This window comes from Ascaphus truei, chromosome 8 (genome assembly GCF_040206685.1).
Source record: "Ascaphus truei isolate aAscTru1 chromosome 8, aAscTru1.hap1, whole genome shotgun sequence".
Classification (NCBI taxonomy): domain Eukaryota; kingdom Metazoa; phylum Chordata; class Amphibia; order Anura; family Ascaphidae; genus Ascaphus; species Ascaphus truei.
The window spans coordinates 62,907,961-62,932,306 of NC_134490.1; the positions used below are offsets into that span (position 1 = coordinate 62,907,961).

Genomic DNA, 24,346 nt, shown 5'->3' on the forward strand with positions numbered 1-24,346 from the left:
TCTGCACCACCTTGTTGCTCTTTCTTTCTGGGGGAACGAGCACTACATCTCTCCAATACATAACAGATGAGAGGTTCTAAGCCTGCTCAAATAAGTTTTTCACCAAGGTTTATATGTTCGCTGTGTCTGTTATCTATGGATACTTTGTGAGTGAGCATTTGTGGAGATCATAAGCACTTTTCTCACTATATTTTGATACAGTATTGCACTGTTTCAGGTCTCCTCTCCCCCCCCCCCCTCTGGTTTTTGTGCTCCCGTTGCATCCAAGATCACATATTCCAGAACTTCAGAGGATGGTTCCTATTCGGGTTTAGAGCTGCATGCGGGTTATATTTATTTTAATACATTGAACACTATGTCACTAATTTAAGTTGCACATACATTATACCACATATTTATTTCACTTTATGGTCCCATTTGGCGTTTGGGTTTTATACATTTAGAGCACCGGGTGATTTCTTGGTTCACGGTTCTTCTAACGAAAGAGTTAGAAATAAATAGTTGTTTTGGTAATAATGAAAACAAAAGTGTCGTACGTTGTCGAGGTTGGCAGGCTTGAATCATGTTTTGATCAAAAGATGCAACCAAATGACTCCTTTGTTACACAGACTTAGGTTCTAAATGTAAATGTCACTATTATATTTTAGCCCAAATTGGTAGGAGCGCAGGATCTGTTCTTTTGTTTTCCATACATGTAAGGCCAATCCTTTTACCAGCAGCACACTTCTAAAGGGAGTAGCGCGGTAATAGGTACAGTTTTGGTAATAATGCCTGGAATTACAAACCTATACCTCAACCTAGTCTTGCATGTTTCAAGATTAACAGGGCAAATTTTGAAGGCAAATGCCTAAACGTGGTAATTGAGCATAACTTCCAAATGGATACAAAATAAGAAATAGGACCACAATTCCTATTAAGGTAATCAAATAAGTACATGTGCACATGTTCAGAAAAATACAAGATTTTCTTTTGTGGGATCATTACTAACTTGTCTTAACAGATGTGTGTGTGCGTGTGCATGCAATAAAGCCATTTACTAGATCAGGGGTGCGCAAAGTTTTTGGTGTGCGCCCCCCTGCCTGGGAGCCCCAGCGTTCGTGCCCCCCCTCGCTTAGAACCCAGCATCAAATGACGTCACATCACATGACCCTGCAGAGTAATTTGACGCATGTTGTCATGGCGACGCGTCACATGACCTCACTGCGTCATTTGACGCCACGTTGCCGAAGACTCGACTGGTAGCAGGTAAGGGACGTTACAGAGGCCTCACGCTTCCCACAGCATTTAATTTAAATGCTTTGGGGAAGGGCGCGGAGCCTCTGTAACCGCCGCGCCCTCTCCCTCCCCCCCAGTTTGCGCACCGCTGTACTAGACAACTTACTAAAATTCCTCTCCAAGCACCAAAGAAATTTCAGGTAACATCACACAAAGCAAAAGCTATGTTAACTTCATGGGACTATACCGGAGACTCCCAATAATATAAAAACCAGTAGAAGCATGGATTAGTTGGAAAATTGATCCGGTCAGTTTTACCAAAATCCTAACACCCCTACTGAACAATCATTAACTCACAGCAATACATGTTACTCTAGCGAACAGAAGTCACCACACTGCTATGTTAATCATTTGTTGCCATACTGTAGTAAACAAGCACATCAGTGCATATCATCAGTGCCATCCAACTTTATATATACTTTATATAAAGGATTGTCAGACCAGTTTCAAGTGAGTTTGTCCATCTATCAAATAGCATATCAAGAGATCAGACACATACAAACTCACTAGATCAAAAACAGACTGCTGAAACATTCCATGTTTTCTCCCTTGCCTGAGACTATTTGTGCATATCTGGTTCAATGGACCTGTACAAACTTTTTTTTATATACGTACTTAATGTCCTCAGTAACTTCTTTCCCAAGGTATCTTCACAACTGCTCAATGCTGAACTTGTGATAATTTCGACATTGGAGTGTTCTGAATCCATATTTATAGCACAGCAATCTGTGCCTTTAAAAAATAAAAAGTAATCAGGTAATTTGTCTGTTAGAAATATGCTCTTAGCACATACATAATTGAATTCTCTTTAATAGGTATTCTCGCATAGAGTTGCAAGTGAAACAGGTGCACACATTTACTAGGTTATGATTGGAATCTGGAGATTTAAATGCGCTTTTGCCTAAAAATAAAAAAGCTTCAAATCACTTAAAAGGACTTCAGATCAATACCATTTACACTGTTCCAGGGATCAGAAGACTTTCCCCTCAATGGTTCTCATGTGTTTTTTCTTTTATAAAAACTCTTACCTGAACCGGACGGTCCCTGTGAAGCTAATCGGTGGTCCCCCGATGTCCCGGTTCAAGAACGGAAAGCCTTTTTCACGATAGGGATCCAGCCAGCAATTTTGGCTGAGCAACATGGCCACCAGGGTCAGAACACTGCCCAGCAGCCAATAAGAAAGCTACGAGGTCATCAGGAGATGACCCTGCGGCATTGTATTGGTTTACCCGGCCGTCACGACCAGCAAAAAAACACCTACAAATATCTCCAGAACCGAACTGATTTGGTTTGTTCCGTGACAAGCAGTTCTGGGGTGATGGAAGTACAGTCATGCTCTGTAAAGCTATACACTTGTGGCATGTTTTTGAAGGAAACGCTTATGAAGGAGACTGAACATAAACTGCTGCTATGACACATTAACATTTTCCACCTGACGACTTGGTTTAGCGTTGTGTTAAAACCATCATCTCAACTTTGACTATTTTTCTGAAATGAAGCGACCGTGCGAAAGTTCCAATGGTGTTCAAAGAACAAAATACTAGCCCAAGTGACCTTGGTTATGTCACGGTCTTCTTGAATATTTATGGTACACTACAGTATAATTATACATAAGTACTTCCACTGATTCAGTCTATGCAGGAGTGTAAACTTACTGGGCGCTGTGCAGCTCTCATTGTCTGCCAGTTCCTCCTTTATACAGGGAATATCATCCATGTGCAGGAACACAGAGTCATTAGGACTTTTCAGCCCATCTGATTTGCTACCTGCTGTGAAGACAGAGATATCTTAAAACTATACAGATGTAATACAACAAAAGCACATCTAACCACTTCAGAGTTCTTTGAACTTACGCCCAAACTCATTTAAAGCAGTGGCCTCCACTTTTTTTGTATTTTTTAATGTACCTTAAATGAGCGGTCCCATGGAGATTATCTGGGGTCCCCCAACCCATGGGAACCCCCATTTCACAAGATATTTGCCTTTTGTTTGTGCCAGCAACAGAAACAAATATGGCTGCAACGTCAGCAACAAAAGTTGCAATGTCACCTCCCAATGAATGTAGCTTCCTATTGGCCGCTGCCGTTAGGCGGACGCCCCACTAGGCAAGTGTTTTTGGCCCAGGTATAAGACAATTTATATCTAAGGAACCAGGGCTCAGAGGTCGGGGGTAATAATTAAAGAAAACATTTTTAAGAAAGCTCACCAACAGTTATTTTGCATCTAGTACTATAGCTACATTACCAATGGTGCAGTTTCGCTCATTTCCTAAAGGGGTTGTATCATCTTTTGGAGATTCTGATGCTCTAGGAGATTTAGTCACTTTTGAAGAATCTCCGTCACTGAAGACTTCAATTTCTGGAGATTGTGGAGAACTGTCCATTCGACTAGCCGTTAGTGCATTTTGATACTGCTGCCGTGTTATCTGGAGAAATAAACAGGTTACTATTATTTTACCTTATTGCCTAGCAAAGAGCTCATCTATCCCGAACATATTGTCACTACTATACACACAAGTGAGTGGTAACAGAATGAGTGTGTAATTCAATAAGTGCAAAATCCTGTGTTTTTATTAATGTTTGAAATGTTACATAATATCCTATGTTGGCTTATTTTTATCTTACTGAAACGATCTATGATTTTATGGAAAGTAAACACCTGAAGTTCCTTATAACAATTAAAAAAACATGCCTTAAAGAACACACACAAACACATATATAAAAATAATATTAAAACAATGGAAAGAGATTGCACATATATAAAAACTGTATGAAAACACCTCCTGGACGTGCAAGATCTATAACCTCAGCTGATGTGACATGGAACTAATCACATTCTCTTCACAGGTATGTTTTAACCCGCTGAATGATCTACAATCCCCCTGTTTTAAAAGAAATAGCTCACCCTGTCTTTATTATTGATCTTGGTTTGTTTGAATATCAAAAGGTGTTTTTTTCCCCCTTTTAACCGAGTGCTGCTAATTGTCCAACTTGTAACAGGCAGATTTATTGGAGGGAGGTGGGGGGGGGAGGGCCATGTGACTGCTTAGATGCATAAACGTAACACCACCCCCTGATCATTTTTAAGTGAGAATATATAGTTATACTATAGTTTGACTGGGGACTGGACCTACTGCAAACTCTTCTACACAAGACAACAAATAGTGGGCCACTCTGACCACTCCATGATCCCATGCTTGTTAGCCTGCACAATTAACTCCCCATTAACACCTTATTTTACTGCAGCCTCTCCCAACACTGACTGCACACAACTGCCCTCCCCGCTTCCGAATCCTCACCCCACTCACTCTGCAAACCATATATAGGTCCTAGCATTGCAATGCAGCACAACATTTTAACAAGGAAAAAGAACACCCATGCTGTTTAGTCTGCACACACTCACTTGGCTCACAACAGCTTCATGCAGCATTATCTACATCTGTGATAATTAACCTGTTATGTACCTTAACTTTGTTCTTTCTCGTGGTTTCATGGAAATGTTACTCTCTCTATCCACTACAAACTCCTCCCTCCTGGCCCACACCCAATATCACCATACACCCTGGATTACTCAAAAGCCTTGCACTACCTACTGAATGTTGGTGAAGAACTCTAAAAACCAGCACACCAACCACCACTCACTCTAATTGCAAACACCACAAATGTACAACTTGCAAACAACTACTCAAATTTCTATTCATACTGTTACTCTCTTTAGCAGGTGATATTGAACGTAACCCAGGCCCTCCCTTTTCAACTCAGTCCCATACCCCGGAGAAGTCCCACTTCAAATTCCAAAAAGGCCTATTTGTCACCCATATAAATATCCGGAGCCAGCTGCCCAAAATGGATGAACTAAGGGCATGGTGCTCACAGAAACATGGCTAACCCCTAAAACTCCTGATGCAAATATCGCCATTCAGGGATATTTCATTTCTAGGAGAGAAAGGCCAAGAGGGGAAGAGGAGTCTTCATTTATATTGAAGACACCTTACAATTTACACTGTTAAATTGCCCCCCCCCCCAAGCCCACCCTCTTTTGAAATCCTAGTTGGCAATATCTGCCTCCCCTTTTCTAAGCCCATCTTGGTTGCATCTACCGCCTCCAAATGCCCCTCTACAGTCCCTGACTGATATCACCCAGTTTCTTGGCTCCATTTCCTCTCTGAATGAGAAGAGTGAGCTGCTAGTTCTTGGGGATTTCAACTTCAATTGGCTCGACCCTAAAAACCACAAAATCCAGATACAACTCAAGTCACTTAACCTAACGCAACTCATTTCCCAACCCAGACGGACAAACCTGAAATCTCACAACCATTCCTTGCTAGACTGGATTCTCTCCTCAAATCCCAGCAGAATCCAATCCTCTGGCATCCTTCCGGACATTTTCAGTGACCATGCAATAGTGTCCTTTGTAAGGAAAATTAAACCACACCAATCAAACACTAAAGTTTTCCTCACTAGAACATTTAGAAACTTTAACCCACAACAGTTTCTGGCCGATCTTACCAACTGCCCTTGGTACAGAATCGACTTAATTCCAGCCCCTGATTCTTCGCTGGACTATTTCCAATCCGAGTTCTTAAAACTCTGTGATACCCATGCTCCACTATGCAGAACAAGAGTATGGGGGGCCCACCTACCGTGGGTTACAACTGACCTTATAGCACTCTACCAGTTCAGGGATGCCTTGTGGAAAAGCTACAAAGTAACTGGCACTACCAAGGATCTTAAACACTACAGATGCCTGCGGAACATGTGCACAAAGTATACAAGACACACAAAAGAACAATTTTACTCTGACAATCTTCTTCAGAATAAATCAAACCCAAATAACTTCTGGAAGGTTATCAACAATATATTCCAGCCTTCTAACCATCAACAACCAAGTAATATCGCCAAGGAGGATATTACTCTGACAAACCCCACTGGCATTGCAAATGCATTCAATGATTACTTTGTGGGGTGTGCTACTAACATAGCGAAACGGAACCCAAACCAGAAACATGAACCTTATTCTGTGTGTACACCTATATATAGCCCCACCCTCTCCTAACACTGCCGACAATTTTCAATTTGTCCCAGTATCCTAAGAGGAGATTACACAAGCGCTCCTCAAATTAAAACTAAGCAGCCAATGTGGTCCTGATTTACTGCTATCTACGTTCCTAAGACTTGGTGCCCCAGCCATTGCCAAACTAATTGCTTCCAAAGTAAAATCGATTCTGTCTGCAGGCCATAGCCCTAAGACCTGGAAAACTGCCAGAGTTGACCCAATCTTCAAAAGTGGGGACAAAAACCACTGTCTCATACAGTCTCTTTTCTCCCAATACTATCCAAAGTCATGGAAAAATGTGTTCACTCCAAATTCCAATCTGGCTATCGGCCTAAACACTCCACCGTAACTACCCTGCTAAAAGTTTGCATTGAAATCCAGTGTGGAATGGAACAGGGACAACTCACTGGTGCAATATTCCTACATTTTGCAAAAGCTTTTGATACTGTTGATCATGTTATCTTGCTTAACAAACTGCAGTGCTCTGGAATAGGGAGGTATGCGTTAAACTGGTTTCATTCCTACCTATCAGGTAGATCTCAACATGTGTCCATCTCAGGCTCTAACTCCAACCCCTTGGATATCACCTATGGTGTCCCGCAAGGCTCTGTTCTGGGGCCCCTAATCTTCTAAGTGTTCATCAATTATCTTCCTACAGCTTGTAAGGGAGCTTCAATACACATGTATGCAGATGACACAATCTTATATGCACACAGCCATAGCCTCTCCGATCTTGAACACATACTTCAATCTGACTTTTTGAGACTTGAAAATTGGATTTCCCAAAACAAACAGTTTTTAAACACTGACAAGACTGTAACAATGGTATTTGGGACCAAGGCTAAATGTTTAAAGCTTCCTATGACTGAGCTCCAGATCAGGACCAATGCTAACACCACCCTAACTCCTGTTACTAGTTTTAAATACTTGGGCATATGGTTTGACTCCCATTTAACATTTGGGATGCACATTGCTAGTAGGAGGGGGAAAGACAAGAACCCTAAGTGATGCACTCAACTCCTATGCCATTTGACCATTAGGAGAGATCCACATTTAGGATTTCCCAAGTATATCGCTTAGGTTTTAACTTTTTTCTATGTTTACTCCAATATATATTACTAAACAATTTATTAATTTCATCTAGTAGAGTTGAGTGCATCACTTAGGGTTCTTGTCTTTCCCCCTCCTACACACATGCATTATTCCTGATAGCACCTCTCTAGCAAGTTATTATAGTCTGAACTGAGCAGGATTCTCCCCTCCCCCCCCTCCCTACCTTATGCACATTGATACCCTGACATCCAAAACCTATGCCAAACTAGGTGTACTTTACAGGAACAAATCCTCCCTAAATCTGCTGGTCAGAAAGCGTATCGCACAGCAGATGCTAATGCCAATCATCGACTATGGGGACATAGTATATGGCTCGGCACCCCAAACACACCTTAGCAAACTTGACACCTTCTATAATTCAATATGTCGTTTTGTTCTCCAATGCAACTACAAAACACATCACTGCGAAATGTTCAAATAACTAGATCGGTCATCACTTGAGACTAGGCGCAAAGTTCATCTTTCCTGTCTTGCCTTCAAATACTTTCTGGGCAAGCTACCCATCTATCTGAACAAGCTCCTCACCCCTACCACATGCAGAACTTATCTGAGATCAGACTCCAAAAGACTGTTCATGGTCCCAAGGTTCAGAAAATTAACCGGGCGCTCCTCCTTCTCTTACCATGCACCCCAAAAACTGGAACAATCTACCGGAGACTCTCACAGCCACCACCAGTGTAAGTTCTTTCAAAACGAAAGCGGTCTCACATTTTAACCTGGTCTATAACTGTTACATACGCCTATAATATATATTATCTCTAACTGTGCATGCTATGTCTTACGTAGTTACATAGCAGGTTGAAAAAAGACATATGTCTATCAAGTTCAACCTATGCTAAATTTAGACAACAGATACTTTATCCTATATCTATACTTACTTATTGATCCAGAGGAAGGCAAACAAAAAACCCCAGTGACATATCATCTAATGGTATCTCATAAGGGGAAAAATAAATTCCTGACTCCAAGAATTGGCAATCGGGTTAATCCCTGGATCAACATTCTTCCCATGTCTTGTATATAATATATACCCTGTTCACTTATGTAACTATATTTGTAACCATGTACTATTTGTCATCTTAACTATGTCCAGGACATACTTGAAAACGAGAGGTAACTCTCAATCTATTACTTACTGGTAAAATACTTTATAAATAAATATTTTACCATGTGAATTTACCTGTTTGCTTTTGGTAAAGCTTGTAACAAATGACAAGTTCACCAAGCAGACAGAAGGATTTAAAATATATATATATATCAGTAACATTTACGGTTGAATACATTACATACGTTACCCAAACATAGTACTTCTGAATGACTTTCTACATTTATATGGAAATTATGCAAGTATGTACACGTATGTGTACATTTTTCATGTTATGTATAAAAGCAAAAGTCTACTATTGTATGAGAAACACAAGGGGGGTTGCACCCGCTCAACCTAGTGTGACCGCTAGGGTCACTATTACAGACTGGTGCAATAGGGCAAGGGGATTAATCAGAGCACGAAGAACACTGTACGATGTAAAGACACAATACATACAGATAAGGCCCTATAGATGCACTCAAAATCTGAAGAGGGAGGTCACCCTGATTGTCAGGGTGACCTCCCTCTTCAGATTTTGAGTGAATCTATAGGGCCTTATCTGTATAGTACAGTGTTCTTCGTGCTCTAAAAGCAAAAGGGCATATAAAATAAAGCAAGCTTTATTTTGATAATCTACATCAAAGCCCTCGGCAATTTGAATGCAATTGGATTGGTACTGATAATACTTGATAGAGCCATCTCCCCAGAAAATCAACTCACTAGTAGCCAGTGAATTCAATTTCATGTCTGAGTTTTATAAACGTAAAAGTAACTGAAAATAAACAAAAGACTGAATGCATTACTAATGTAGCATTCAAATCTTAATTATGCACATACTAAGGACAGATTTATGGGATGTTGGATGTTATCAATCCTACCAGTTACCTTAATGAACTGAACATCACAGAGGATGTGCACAGAGTAATCTGGTATGTAGAGATTGTTGTTGCTGTTGCTTAATTGGTTGGTGCTACCCCCATAGTCATTGCGTTCTCTGTTAGGGGATTCAGAACGATTCAACCCACTGCAGCGAGAAGGGGATCTGTTTACTACAGACAATAGGGGGGAGGGGGGAGGGAGTAAAATAAATCAAAAGTAAAAAAAAATAAAAAATGGACAGAGTAGGATAAAGGAAAGAGAGCAAAGAAATTATATTTATTTGTCAGCTACAAGGTTCAGGCAACAAAAGTACTTTGCAATGTCACCCTGCCAATTTAGTTTTCTCACCCCTTAAAATTCCTGAATACGGTTTAATTTACAAATCAACACATAGCAGTAAAACAATGCAAGACTTGAAATTATATTTCAACATCTTCAAGCATTTATAACATCTGTACCATATATATTTACATTACCTTAACTTACGAGTGAGTTTCAGTGTAAAAAAAAATGCACTTAGCCCCCTAAGCAACTAGTATGAAATTAGCAGGAGCAGAGTCCACGGGCCACACCAAGGCCCTTTGTGGGCAGCATCTGGTGGGCGGCCCGTTGTAGAGTCCTGATCTATTGTTTAGAGCTGAAATGTTATCTATATATTTTATAGAATTTGTTTCCTATTGTATCACCTTGTAATTGCTGTAGTTTCCAGATCTAGATTTTGCACGTAAATCTATCTAAATTAATTTCCCCCCTTTATGCATATCACATACCTTAATGAAAAATGGTGACAGGAGTGCAAGAAGATAATGTATGGTCGAATTAGAATAAAGTTTATGGTTGTTACCGTACCAGCTGTTCTCACAAAAAAATTAAAATAAACTAAATCAGGAACCAATTCTAAGGATTACCAACCATCCCAACGGGTCAACTGATGCTAACTATCCAGCAAATAAATTACTCTATTACAGTTGCCACCAGGTCCATAGCAAACTGCTATGTTCCTCTTCTAGGAAGATAATATAAATTACCATGTATAGCTATGGAGATAGGTATACACAGAATATTCATATACTGTACATACATAAATTCAACCCATTTTCATACGTTCTAAAAACAAGGAGCCATGCATGTTTACCTGGTGAGCCAGCCAAAGATTCCCCTCTGCTAAAAGCGAAGGTGCGAGATACGGACACAGGTACTAAGAGGGTAAGGCAAAATTGGAAATAAAGATAGTTGGAGAATGAGGAGTGAGGAAAGAGATAGGTAAACACAGGGTGAAAGAGGAAATAAAGAGGAAAAAGGATAACGTTTCACCAAAACACAATCATACATTGCAAGAAAAGGCTTACAATGTTCTTTGCATCCTACAATATATAAAATCTTCAAAACTACAAACAGCTAAGCATGAGCAAAAGCTTGAAAATGGGTTGGGTATTTAGTCATCTACATACTGTAGCATATGAACTATTCTCCTTAGGATTCCACAAAATCAAACACTGGAATTACCCCCGCAGCACACAGGGTACAAGAAACATCTCTTAATTATAACATTCTTTTTTCTTTATGGCAAACCGAATTTAAAAAGTGAAAAAAATGCCCATAGCGTAATTCAATTTAATAATATAAAATAAAGACCAAGTGACAAATCACAAAAGATTACATTTAAAATCACTGTCACACATTTACTGTATGGGAAGTGTGGAGCCCCCCGTTGGCTTGTGTAGTTAGTCTCACTGTCCTCTCCGACAGACTGTGTCCATGCTGTCACCTCCAGGTGTGCCCTGTTTCACCAGACTGGTAGAGGCTTTGCATTTGCTGCTCCACCTTTCAAACTTTTCCCTACATGTTTCGTGATTTGTATTACGTAACCCCTGAATGTTATTGGTATTTATAGTCCTTATAAATCAGTAACAATTAATCAAGAGTTTTATCTCCCATCAAAGTGAGTTTTCTATGTTGGGTTAACCTAATACATAGTATTGATCAATATATAAGCCTGAATGCACCATAGGACACTATAAATATATAGCAAGACTAATTCAATATTTATCTTTAGATAAGGTAAATATGATTAATTACATGCTAGCCATTCATAAAAAAACAGATCATGGCCTTTCTTATTCCAACAACCCAAGATCACACACTACATTTTAAGTGAGACAATATAAATTATACATCTAAATCATCCATGGATTTGTCTATGTGGATTTTCTCATGTATACATATATTTAGTAAATTCACCCTGCATCCATCATCCGCTTTATCTTAGTATAGTCTATTGTTTTGTTTTTTTCACATAAAATTCACAAGCATGTATCTACAGGACTAAGGAGGGGATAAAAGACGGATGTTTAAAATTCAAAGGAATTCTGTGAAAATAACGAAACAATAGAAAACACTATGATAAAGGGGATGATGGATTCAGGGGGAATTGTATGCGGATGTTGGCGTGGTGTATAGTGCGAGTGCGCATGCGAATTGTGTAACCAGCTTACCTAGTCACTGGTGGCTGGCATACACTCAAGTGTATCTATTCCGGTCGTGATTCCTCAAACTAACCAGCATCTGCGGACGGCTACAGGGGGCCTTTTTTCCACGCATGCGCACTTGCACTATACACCACGCCAACATCCGCAAACACGCAGAGGTGATGCTGCAGTGAGTGCCAGAGTCAGTCCCAGCGTGCGGGACTGCTACATGAGAGGAACTAAACATCGCCCCCTGCCTGATCAATGGTGGAGCCGATATGATGAGGATATCGTTCGACCTGGACATGAACTTTATTTATATGTAAGTTTCTACATTGTTGTTGTTTATATCATATCCTTACCTTGGTGCGCTCCTGTGCTTTCTTTCTTGGAATTGTCAAAATATATGTATACAGTAAGTCCTCGTTTTACGACGAATGGCTTATCCGACGCTGTCCAATGCAGCCCTATGGCCAGTTTTACGACGCCAAAATGGCTTGTCCGACGCTTTTACGACACTTTGCAAAGTTGCAACATTATGTCAATCAGAAAGCTGCAGTCAGGGAAATCATCCAGATCAGTTTGTGTGAAGGTTTTGTGGTATTTATGCCTTTAAACATGTCTAACAGTTTTATTATACAGTTCTGGATTCAATAAATAGAATCTTTACATCATAATGTATGTGTGTGCAGCATAATCTAATTGCTTGAGTAAAATATTTTGTGTATTTTAGCATTAAAAATGCCTTCAGGAACGGAACGTTTGATTTAAACTGGGTTCCTATGGGAAAATGTGTTTCGCTTTACAACGCTTCGCTATCCGACGCCATTTTGAGTAACACATTGTGTCGGATAACCGAGGACTGCCTGTATATGAGAAAAATTAATGCGTGATATCCACATAGAAAAATCCATGGATGATTTAGATGTATAATTCATATTGCCACAATGGTTTGGAGCATTACTGAATTCAGAGATAAAAGACAAATTCAAATTAATGATTTGTTCTCTGAGGACTCTAGTGCCCCCTTAGCTGATCCTATTGATGTATCAATAGAGCAACATTTTAAGGATTTAGAGAGATAGGAAATAGATTGTGTGATTTTTATTCCATTTTTACTCTACATATACCTTGCTATTTAGTAATTTTTATAATAAATGTTCCTTTTTGGTGCTTTTTTGCTCTTATTCAAAGATTGGGTGGAGCTGAACAGTGTTCTATGTCTGCAGCTTTATGGTGAGTCTGTGAATCTTTTATTGTGAAGTCACATGACCACTGGAAACATCATACTGGGTGCGGGTGCCTTTCCTGACCGGTACAAGCTGAGGGCAGTTAGCTGGGAGCGGGTGCATTCCCTATCCGCTGGTGAGGGGAGCCAGACGTGAGGTGGATCAGCTGGTCTATAATGCAAACTACCAAGACTTGAACTGCCTGCACTGACAAGCTGAGCGGGTGTTTTCCCTACCAGCATTGCCTTAACCACAGGACTGCTACTTTTGTTGCCTTTGCTAACAGCTGCATTCACAATGCACAAGGAGCCTCTGGTAACTTTGTATCGTTCTAATTTTATTTGTTTAACCAATTTAGTGCTTTTTTTTATAGCACTCATTTTGTGTTTCTTTTATTTATATATAAAATATTTTCCTTTTTGGAACATGTTTTTTTTACGCATATATCTTTTTCTTTAGACTCCACAGAATAAGAATAAAGCAATAAATGAACTGATATAGTGGTGTAAAAGAACAGGGAGGAACGTCAGACCTCTCAAAGAAGTTACAAATATATACAAATGTTGCCAGCACACAATCTTAATGAAAATCGGACAATGTCAATTTGAAAATAAAAAATATATTGAAACTAGATGCAATACAGAGTTGCTCCTAATACAGGCATGGAGAGTACATCTGTTCAACACCACAGATTAGAACTAAACAATGTAACAAAAATGGAGGCAGAGTAGGAGTGGAGGAAAAAAAGGGGGGGGGGTGAATAAACAAGGAAAAAAGGGGGAGGGAAAAAACTAAGTAAAACAAATGTAAAGTATAAGGTAATGAATACAAGGGGGACAAAGTTTTCGGGCCTAAATTGCCCTGTCTTCATGCCCGTTCCCACAGCCCTTTTGAGTCTATGGTAGTTATCTCGTGTGACTCAAAAGCACCTGAATGTAGTGCCTGTGGTATATTTGGACTGACTCTTTTTCTTTAGTATACAGGATTATTTACTTACCATACATTGTGTACACAGGTACTACATTCAGGTGCTTTTGAGTCACCAGATACATTCTGTAGATATTAGTTGTCTAGATTATATACAATCAGTTTATGTAGTGAGCGCATATTAACATCTCTGCCTGATTTTATGAGAGGTTTTGGATGGAGGTACACGAGGCAACTACCATAGACTCAAAAGGGCTATGGGAATGGACATGAAGACGGGGCGATTTAGGCCCCGAAACGTTGCCCCCCTTGTATTACCTTACCCTTTACGTTTGTTTCACGTTGTTTTTTCCCTCCCTTCATGTTTTTTCACCCCCTTGTTTTTCCTCCACGCCTCTTCTCCCTCCATTTTTTGTTACATATTTTATTTCTGCTTGAACAGATGTACTCTCCATGCCTGTATTAGGAGCAACTCTGTGTTGCATCTAGTTTCAATATATTCTTTATTTTCAAATTGACATTTGTCCAATTTTTATTTAGATTGTGTGCTGGGAACATTTGTATATATTTGTGACAGGCAGGAAATATAGCTACACCAAAGCATAGTTGCACGGTAATTGTGACCACACGAGCAAAAAAACTCAGCAAACGTGTAAATTACTGGTCGTATGTTCTTATGCTAAGACAGAGAAATATAGCCAAAAAAAATGCAAAGACTAATCTTTTTCCCAGATTTCAGAAATTGAAAAATATTTTTCCAATTTTCAGAAATCAGAGAAATTATGATGTGTACAGACAGTATATAAGTCAGGCTGAGAGAAGGTTGGAGCAGACTAGAGATGATACTGAGACTGGTTGGTATGTATTCTTTATCATTGCAAGCATATAACTAATTTCTGTACTCTGCTTTGTTATGGATTTTATTAGCATTATTGTTATATTACAATAAATATCAAATATTTATTTATACTACTCTCGAATCCCTTTTTTATTGTACTCGACAAATGCACTCGCCTGGGGCGTGTGCAATTGAGCCATGATATATCCAGGGGATAAGAGGCCTCACCGGCAGTCCAGCAAGTCCTTGGTGTGGCGCGGTTACTTTAATCCCATTACCCGGATGAGCAGCAGACCCCGCTCTCTCCACGCGCTGCTTCCACCCACTTTCCCCTCCTGTAGGTGAGAACAAAGGAGCGCAGATCTGCGGAGATGCAGTCCCTGAAGAGATCCACGAGAAGTGCTCTGCTGGTCGAGTGTAGGTGCCGGCCCTGGGTGCATGTGCAGTTTGTTGGGGAGTCTCTTGTATGTTGCTCGCCCAAATTCTGCAGAACCTGCTGATCTCTTATCATCTGGATGATGCTTTGTACACCTGAGTCTCAGTGTGCACACCTAAGCGACTTCAGTGGATCGAAGTTATTTCTAATGTGGTCAGATTGCTGTCTGGTAATTGCGTTTGGGGTGACTGCTTTGCAATGAATTTGTAGCATCCTCCTCCAGTCTCCCATTGTTTAATGTCTGTGTATGTTGGAGTTTCTCAGGGAGATCACACTTTGAATTTCTCCCCACTTGCTCGGTATTGCCCTTTAAATAAAGTTACCAAACAGTTCAAGTAGTTCCTCCTCCGCAGCCATACACTGCTAGTGGTCACCGTCCAGTTATTCACTACTGGACCCCGCTATTTGGCACATGCAACATACATTGCAATGATTGAGCACAACTCAGGGGTTCCGCAGCGACCGGAAGGAGAGAGCTGGGATAACTCTCCCAGCTATCCCAGACTGGCAGCACCCCCACGCAGCAGTGACCCAGCATCAGCAGAAACCGGCAGCTCAAAGCTCTTCCCACTCCCTGCTTCTACCGGTTCCAGCAGACAGGAGATGAAAAGTCAGAGCGGGCTAAAAACAAAGTGTGTATTACTGTGTGTGTGTCTCTCTGTGGGGAGAGTGTGTCTGTGTGAGAGTGGGAGTGTGTGTTTGTGAGAGGAAGTGTGACTTAGCGTGAGAGAGGGAGTGTGAGAGTGTGTAAAGGAGAAAGTGTGTGGGAGAGGGAATGTAAGTAAGGGGGAGACGGGGGTCCCCAGAATCGAATTCTGTGGTTCCCCCCCCCAAAAAAAGTTGAAACCCACTGATACATTGGATAGCAGACTACAGTAGTTTACATATTATTTATCTTCTCAGCTCTTAGGGATCTGTGCTTGTTGAAATTTTCTTCTTTGCCTCCTCGTGTGTGAAGTTGTTAGCTGAGATCATCCGGAAATCTACCTTAATCTTTGATAAAGTACCCTGCGCAGTACGAAACGCATCAGAGCTTTTTGGAGAGCTGTGTGTTTGTCCGATGTAAATAAACCTCACTTTTTTGGAGACTGCGTTTAGTTCCTTACTACCAGGTTAGCAGTGCCCGCCCTCTATTCTGTTTTTACCTTATTGGCTGCATGAACTGCTCTGTGGGGAACTCTAGAGAACTGCAGTAGGACTATTAATACTTGCTGGTTCAAAGGAAGCAGTCAACACACTGTTTTACATACAGTAATCCCTTTGACTGTGAAGGGGTTACATGGATGTGCGTGCAGATCTTGCATAGTGTGAGTTGCTGCTGAGACTGGAAATCCAGTAACCTCCATGCCTGTTAATTTCTTCCTCAGTCTTCTACCAACAGCAACATGGGGTGTTCTGCTACATGGTTCTGCTTCTTCCTCCCCCCCGCTGCCCTCTCTCTCCTTCTCAGCTGGCTATACCAGGGACTGGCTGCTTCTGTGATTTCACACCGCAGTCTGATTGCTGTGAACAAACTTGGATTGTATTCTATTTACAAATGCATCCGAGTAGATGAACACTGTTCCCACATCTGCACCTGAATTTACTGTTTATTACATTCAGTTCCTCTTGTCTGTGCATCAATATACTTTACAATTACTGTGAACATTTTAGGAAAATCCATTTTCTCCCTGAAACAAGTTCCTACTTGGAAGCACTGGTTATGAACGTCGGTTCTATTTTTTCAAAATAAATACGGAATGGTACTTTACACTTATGTCCTCATTGATTCACATAGCCATCAAGAAAAAATTACATTGGTTTATGCATGAGTATAAAATATTAGCAGTAGCCATAAATCATAAAATATTAAAAAATCACCACCCTTTGAACTATTTTATAAGTGCACAAGTCCCAATGGTTTCTTCCTTGTAGTATGTTCTGCTTGGGGGGGATGACTTGCTATGTAGCACTGAATACCAACCGTACCCTGCATGTAAAACAGTCTGCAGCATCAAAAGTTTGCGCTCCCCTGATTTAGAGTAGAGAATAAGAATAACCTTTTTACAAGACATTATTATGGGAAGAAAGGTGTGAACCATTACACTATATACAGCTCAACCCCATTATAGCGCGATCCGCTACAACACGGATCTGCTTATAACACGGTGTGAGAGTTTTAAACACAATTTATAAAAAAAAATCTTTATTGCTAACGGACGGACACACACACAATACTTCCCTGCACATCACATCCCCCCCTGCCCATTACATCCGCCCCTTCCTGCACATCACCACACACACACACACCTCCCTCCCTGTACCTCCGCCAGGGGGGGGGATGGGAGAAAGAGAAGGGAGCCGGTTCCTGGCCACGGGACACACACAGACAGCTGACATCCCGTCCCATGCCTCTGTGAGATCCTCCCCCCGCTCCTGGTGTAGGTGCGTTCATTCAGTCCCCTTTTCCCTGTATGTTTAGCTAGCAATAAATAACTTATTTTTTTTGACATTTTTGGAGTGGCCTGGGCTTTTCCCTGGAGATTTATCACAGGATGTCTGGAGCTGTGCTCTATCTACGCCAATTTCTTTCCTGTATCTACAACAGATGGATTGCACGCCGAGGATGATGTGAGTGCCCCTTGGACAGTACAGGTAAAGTGCCGCAGTGCCTTATTTAAATCCTGTCTTTCATGGACATTGTTCCTATTTATTTTCATTACTGACTGGGTTCTTATATTGTGTACATCTTTGTGGATGTCTAGCCGACTCCACTAATCACTTTCCCCTTCAGTTTTGTCATATTCAATTTGGGGGCACCCCATTGCAACTGGACTACCAATTGTGGATTTATGATGTTATTACTACCTACATGTGGAACCTGTTTCAATTATTGAGCACCACATATACTTTTTTTTTTTCTCTGCAAAGGACACAGATCAGCTGCTGCTGCAGATGCCGGGTAATGCTGCATGGGGCTGCCGCTGCGACGCCGGCTTCAGGGAGAGCTGGGTGAATTATCCCAGCTCTCCCCCTCTGGTGGACGCGGAACGCCTGATCGCTGCGGCCATTTTTTGTAAATCACGATCCCGGTTATAACGCGGTCGGGGTGGACCCCGAGGACCGCATTATAACGGGGTTCAGCTGTATTTATAGTGTGTTATGGTGCATTCAGGCTTACATATATAACTATGTATTAGGTTAACCCAATGTGGAAAACTCACTTTGATGGGACATAAAACTCTTGATTTATTAATTATTACTAAATTATAAGGACTATAAATAGCAATGACCCTTAGGGGTTAGTCAATGCCCTGACTAAGTGATATGAAACATGTAGGGGAGGTTTAGATGAGAAGGTGATGCAACAAAAGCAAAGCCTCTACCAGTCTGGTGAACACAGTGCGCACCTAAAGGTGACAGTTTTGACACAGTCTGTCGGAGAGACAATGAGACTAATTACACAAGTGAACGGGGTCCACAGTTCTCATACAAGTGTGAAAGCGATTTTAAATCTTTGTGAGTACAACTATCAGTTGGTCTTTATTTTATACTATTAAACTGAATTACACTATGGGTGTTTTTGTGCTGTCTTTCTTCTGATTGCTATATTTCCTGTAGCGATGAGTGGAATACCTCAAACGGACAGCTGCATACATCCACAGCAGAGGTCACTGGAATATGGACCGAAGATTCCTTTATTTCATGAGACATTAACAGACAATATTTGTTTATATTATAGTTTCCAATTTAATATGGTATATTAAGTGAATTGCCTTTTATATTTGTCACATTGTTTGATACACATTCTCTAGTTTTTAGTATCTATATACACCATTTAATGTTAATATTTTTATACACTATTTAGTACATTAGTCACAAATAGGTGAGTTTTTAATTTTCCATTTAAATGTTTTTCTAATTTAACTACATTTAATGAGTATTAGGACACAATATTTATTCAGTTCATATCCACTTTTTTAGTAGACATCTCTCTTGAATGGCACCGCCTTTTTCTCTTATCTAAATTCTTTTTTTCCTTCATTTGCAGATTAACTTTGAGGCACAACGTTTCAGTGAAAACATCCCTTCATCAGTTATAATGTGATGCATCATATTTCACCTGACGAAGGGATGTTTTCCCTGAAACGTTGTTTCTCAATGTTAATTACAACATTCTTTTCTTAATTTGCAGGTTAAGGGAAGATGTTTCTTGTATCCTGTGTGCTGCAGGGTAATTCCAATGTTTGATTTCGTATACTTTAATGGCAGCAAAGCAGTTCCTACCGATACTTCCAGCTAAGCACCAACTAGACTGCAAATCGTATAATAGAAATCCTACAAGTGAGTGCATCAATATCGAACAAAACAATTCTGCTTAAGATTCCACATAATTCAACCAAATAAATATGTTTAAATGAAATTAAAAAAAACGTGTGTCATATTGTAAACTGCAAACAATTAAACTTAGACAAAAGAATGCCCAGAACAACTAGGAAGACTTCATATGCTGTTTTTATACATACTGTAGGTCTAGTAATGAAACATTGGGAAAGAAAAACCCATCAAACACACACACACGTTTTTCTAAAAAGAGGATTTTCCAGACTATTGTCTTCAATGCATAAAACACCACACTTACAAAGCGCTGTTATGTCAAATTAAAAATACTCTTTCAACAGTTTTAGACATTTCCTGAACCTAAGTAGCTAACTATATTTAAATACAGCTATTGGGGGGGGGGGGGAGATCTAATAGCAATGTATAAGGACACTGAGAAAATGAAACAAGCTTCCATGGTAAATTGAAAAAAATAAATAGCATTTTAAGAGAATATACATAAATGTGAAACGGTTTCTGTTACTCAGAATTTTTTTTTAAAAAAATGTGCAAATGCATTTTCTAGCCACCTGCTCGTGGCCAATTGAATTACAATTGCATTTTATGGCTTCTATTTTCCATCTAAATGGTGGAGGCAGTGAGCAGAGAAAACAGTAAAAAGAAGATAGTTCTGAGACAGCTCCTATTCTCAGACTCACTCCCCTTACCACAATAGCCCCAGCGGTCCCACAATGCAGATACTTCAGAAATCCAGCCGTCTTGCAAGGATTTATTTGTAAAAAAAAAAATGTTTTAATGAATGCATCAACCACACTATGGGTTAAGACAGGGCTGCACAACACGCCTGGCCTCTCTGTGCGGCCCTCGATGAGATTAAAAAAATAAAAAAAAAACTTTGACAAAAAATATGGCGCCGATTCCCTGCGGTCCCGGCGCGCATGCGCTAGGCCCGCTCCGCCCCCCCTTCCCTGCTCCCAACGTGGGGCGGAAGGGGAAGCAACATGCAGCTCCTCTGCGGGCCCGCTCCCCCCCCGTGACGGCCCCCCTCCCCCGTGACGGCCCCCCTCCCCCTGTGACGGCCCCCCTCCCCCTGTGACGGCCCCCCTTCTTCCCCCCTCCTCTCCCTCCCCACTCCTCTCCTTCCCTGGTAAACCCTCGCGGCCGCATGCTGTCTGTGCCCTCTAGGAGCGCGCACCAGCAAACGCGTGCGCTTCCTGTAACCCCCCTAACCACCCTTCCCGGCTCCAGCAGGGGAACGCGCTCCACCAGTCCCGCGACCCGGAACTTCAGGGTCTGTTAGTAGAGCGCGGTTCCCCCTGCTTCACCTGCCATCGCCGCCATCCACCACCTCCTCTCCTCCTTTTGCCACCGTCGGCGGCAACAGAGTCTGCTACCGCCACCAACATCATCTGGTAGGCATGGGGGGTGCTGACTTGGGGGGGGGGGATGCTGACTTGGGGGGGGATGCTGCCTTGGGGTGGGGATGCTGCCTTGGGGTGGGGATGCTGCCTTGGGGTGGGGATGCTGCCTTGGGGTGGGGATGCTGCCTTGGGGTGGGGGATGCTGCCTTGGGGGGGGATGCTGCCTTGGGGGGGGATGCTGCCTTGGGGTGGGGATGCTGCCTTGGGGGGGGGGGGGGGAATGCTGCTGACTTGGGGGGGGGGATGCTGCTGACTTGGGGGGGGGGGATGCTGCTGACTTGGGGGGGGATGCTGCTGACTTGGGGTGGGGATGCTGACTTGGGGTGGGGATGCTGCCTTGGGGTGCGGATGCTGCCTTGTGGTGGGGGATGCTGACTTGTGGTGGGGGATGCTGCCTTGGGGGGGGATGCTGCCTTGGGGGGGGATGCAGACTTGGGGAGGGGATGCAGACTTGGGGAGGGGATGCAGACTTGGGGAGGGGATGCAGACTTGGGGTGGGGATGCTGCCTTGGGGTGGGGATGCTGCCTTGGGGTGGGGATGCTGCCTTGGGGTGGGGATGCTGCCTTGTGGTGGGGGATGCTGCCTTGGGGTGGGGGATGCTGCCTTGGGGTGGGGGATGCTGACTTGGGGTGGGGGATGCTGACTTGGGGTGGGGGATGCTGACTTGGGGTGGGGGATGCTGACTTGGGGTGGGGGATGCTGACTTGGGGTGGGGGATGCTGACTTGGGGTGGGGGATGCTGACTTGGGGTGGGGGATGCTGACTTGGGGGTGGGGGATGCTGCCTTGGGATGGGGGATGCTGCCTTGGGATGGGGGATGCTGCCTTGGGATGGGGGATGCTGCCTTGGGGTGGGGGATGCTGACTTGGGGGAGGGGGGATGCTGACTTGGGGGAGGGGGATGGTGACTTGGGGGGGGGGATGCTGACTTGGGGGGGGATCCTGAGTTGGGGGGGGGGAATGCTGACTTGGCGGGGGGGGGATGCTGACTAGGGGGGGATATGCTGGTTGCTGACTTGGGGGTGGGATGCTGACATGGAATGGGCTGGGGGGCTGCCGATATAGGTTGTGGGGCCTGCTGTTATTGGTTGTGGTGCCTGCCGATATGGGTTGTGGGGTCTGCTGTTATTGGTTGTGGTGCCTGCCGATATGGGTTGTGGGGTCTGCTGTTATTGGTTGTGGTGCCTGCCGATATGGGTTGTGGGGCAGGGGGGGAGAGTGATGGGAGGTGCAGGGGGGGAGAGTGATGGGAGGTGCAGGGGGGAGAGTGATGGGAGATGCAGGGGGGGAGAGTGATGGGAGGTGCAGGATGATGATGAGGTGCTGGAGGAGAGACGATGATGATGATTTTACCCGTGCGGCCCAATTTTTTTTTCCTTGGAGCAGTTCGGACCTCCGCACTGTACGAGTTGTGCAGGCCTGGGTTAAGAAGTTGCATCTTAATTGTGCTTCTTGTCCCCTCCCCCAATATGAGTGGTTTTGAAAATGAGTTTAAATGTGATTCCCTACTTTTGTTTAATGTTTTTTTCCCTAGCTATTTTTGTAATTGTATTTTAATAGGCTAAAAGTCTGCAGTATATTGTCCACATGGCAACTCCTGCCATGTATTCTCACTTTCTCCCCTCTATCAGGCAGCACAGAGCTATTTTTCCATGAACACTACAAAGTATTGCTTCAGAAAAAAATGCCATCTTAAAGCAGCACTCCAGATTGCAGTTTATGTTTTTTTAGTTATAGAATTATTGACTCCAAAAGACTGTTCATGGTCCCAAGGCTCAACAAAGTATCCGGCCGTTCCTTCTTCTTTTACCGTGCACCCAAAACTGGAACAACCTACCAAAGACTCTCACATCCACCACCAGTTTAAGTTCTTTCAAATCTAAGGCTGTCTCACATTTTAATCTGGTCTGTAACTGTTTCATACGCCCATGATATATATTTTCTTTAACTGTGCATGCAATGTCTTGCATATAATGTATACCCTGTTCATTTATGTAACTGTATTTGTAACCATGTATTATTTGTCTTAACTCTGTGACCAGGACATACTTGAAAACGAGAGGTAACTCTCAATGTATTACTTCCTGGTAAAATATTTTATAAATAAATAAATAAAAGCAGGGGTTCTCCAGAGCTGAACTGTGTTAATTTCATCTCCAGGGACCCCCTGCTTCCCGAGATACTTCCCTCTGTAGGGGATGCCGGTATCTCTGCAGCTAGCAGCTCTGGGTGGGCTTGTTGGGGCTAACAATGGTGGCTTTAAATGTCCCACGGGCCAACAGGAAGCCGTGATTGTCATCACTTGCGGCTTCCTATGGTCCCTCGTTACACGGGCCAATTAAACGTGGAGAAGATACCGGCGCCCCCTAAGCATCTCCGAAAGCAGGGGATCCCAGGAACTGAAATTAAAGCAATTAATCCGGATACCCCCTGCTTCAAATTCTATAACTAAAAAAAATTTTTTTTTTAAAAAGGAACATACTGCAAGATGTAGTCCTGCTTTAATTTTCTCAAATGCTCTTCGAGGTCTACTAAAATAACCATAGGAGGAGGTCTTAGGATCCACATTCATTTAGGTTTTTGTTTTTTTGCATTAGGAATAAAAGTTTTAAAAAACATTGCGCATGAAACTGGAGAGGTGAAAACAGACATCTTATTCTGCCGTATTGTGAATAAACCTTTAAAAAATAAACATGAAGGGTAACTGCCCCTTTAATGATTTAATGAATAATGAGAACCACAAACAATACCTACATTTCAAATTTGCACCCTAGTTTTGGATATCTCTTATGTTTAATCCAAAACAGACTTTAGTAAATACATAGAAGTTTTAGCACATCCCCATTCAATATTTTGTTTCAAATCAATTCAAGCCAATTGAGAAAACACAACTGAATCATGGTTGTTAAAGACACATACTTACAGAGAAAGGATGATCCAGCCAGGCTTCCAACTTTCCTCACATCATTATCTGCAATGAACAAAAAAAGAAAAAATGGATAGACTAGTTTGGTTTTGCATTTCTGAAATTTCACTTTAAGAGTGTGATATGTAAAAATAAATGTGTAGGAGAAATAAAAGTGATGCGTAAGAGCAGTACCTGAAGAAACTGTAGCCATGATGGCAGGAACTCCATAATATGTGAATGCACCGTTCTCAAATCTTAATCCCTCTTTACCAACTTCTACTTCTACTTTACCCTGGGGAGTAAAAATCGTAAAAAAACAAATAATAATTATGTTAAGTCTGAACCATAACCTGCATTGCCCAATAAAACACGCAATGCTTACCGAGCTAG

The 24,346-nt window shown here is 42.0% G+C and overlaps 1 protein-coding gene across 8 annotated transcripts in view; it reads right to left on the reverse strand.

Annotated features, from left to right (window-relative positions):
• Positions 1 to 24,346, reverse strand: part of CNNM1 (cyclin and CBS domain divalent metal cation transport mediator 1) — a 35,018-nt gene that overhangs the window by 5,986 nt on the left and 4,686 nt on the right. The window contains exons 5-11 of one of the 8 annotated variants that reach the window (XM_075612323.1): positions 24,149 to 24,248; positions 23,972 to 24,019; positions 10,545 to 10,607; positions 9,416 to 9,579; positions 3,520 to 3,700; positions 2,931 to 3,041; positions 1,891 to 2,007 (exon numbers count right to left, since the gene is read on the reverse strand). In XM_075612323.1, coding sequence (XP_075468438.1) covers positions 1,891 to 2,007; positions 2,931 to 3,041; positions 3,520 to 3,700; positions 9,416 to 9,579; positions 10,545 to 10,607; positions 23,972 to 24,019; positions 24,149 to 24,248 — 784 coding nt within the window. Of the gene's footprint in view, positions 1 to 1,890; positions 2,008 to 2,930; positions 3,045 to 3,519; positions 3,701 to 9,415; positions 9,580 to 10,544; positions 10,608 to 23,971; positions 24,020 to 24,148; positions 24,249 to 24,346 lie in introns of all 8 variants that reach the window. The other 7 variants (XM_075612321.1, XM_075612325.1, XM_075612324.1 and 4 more) reach the window with 7 other exon arrangements.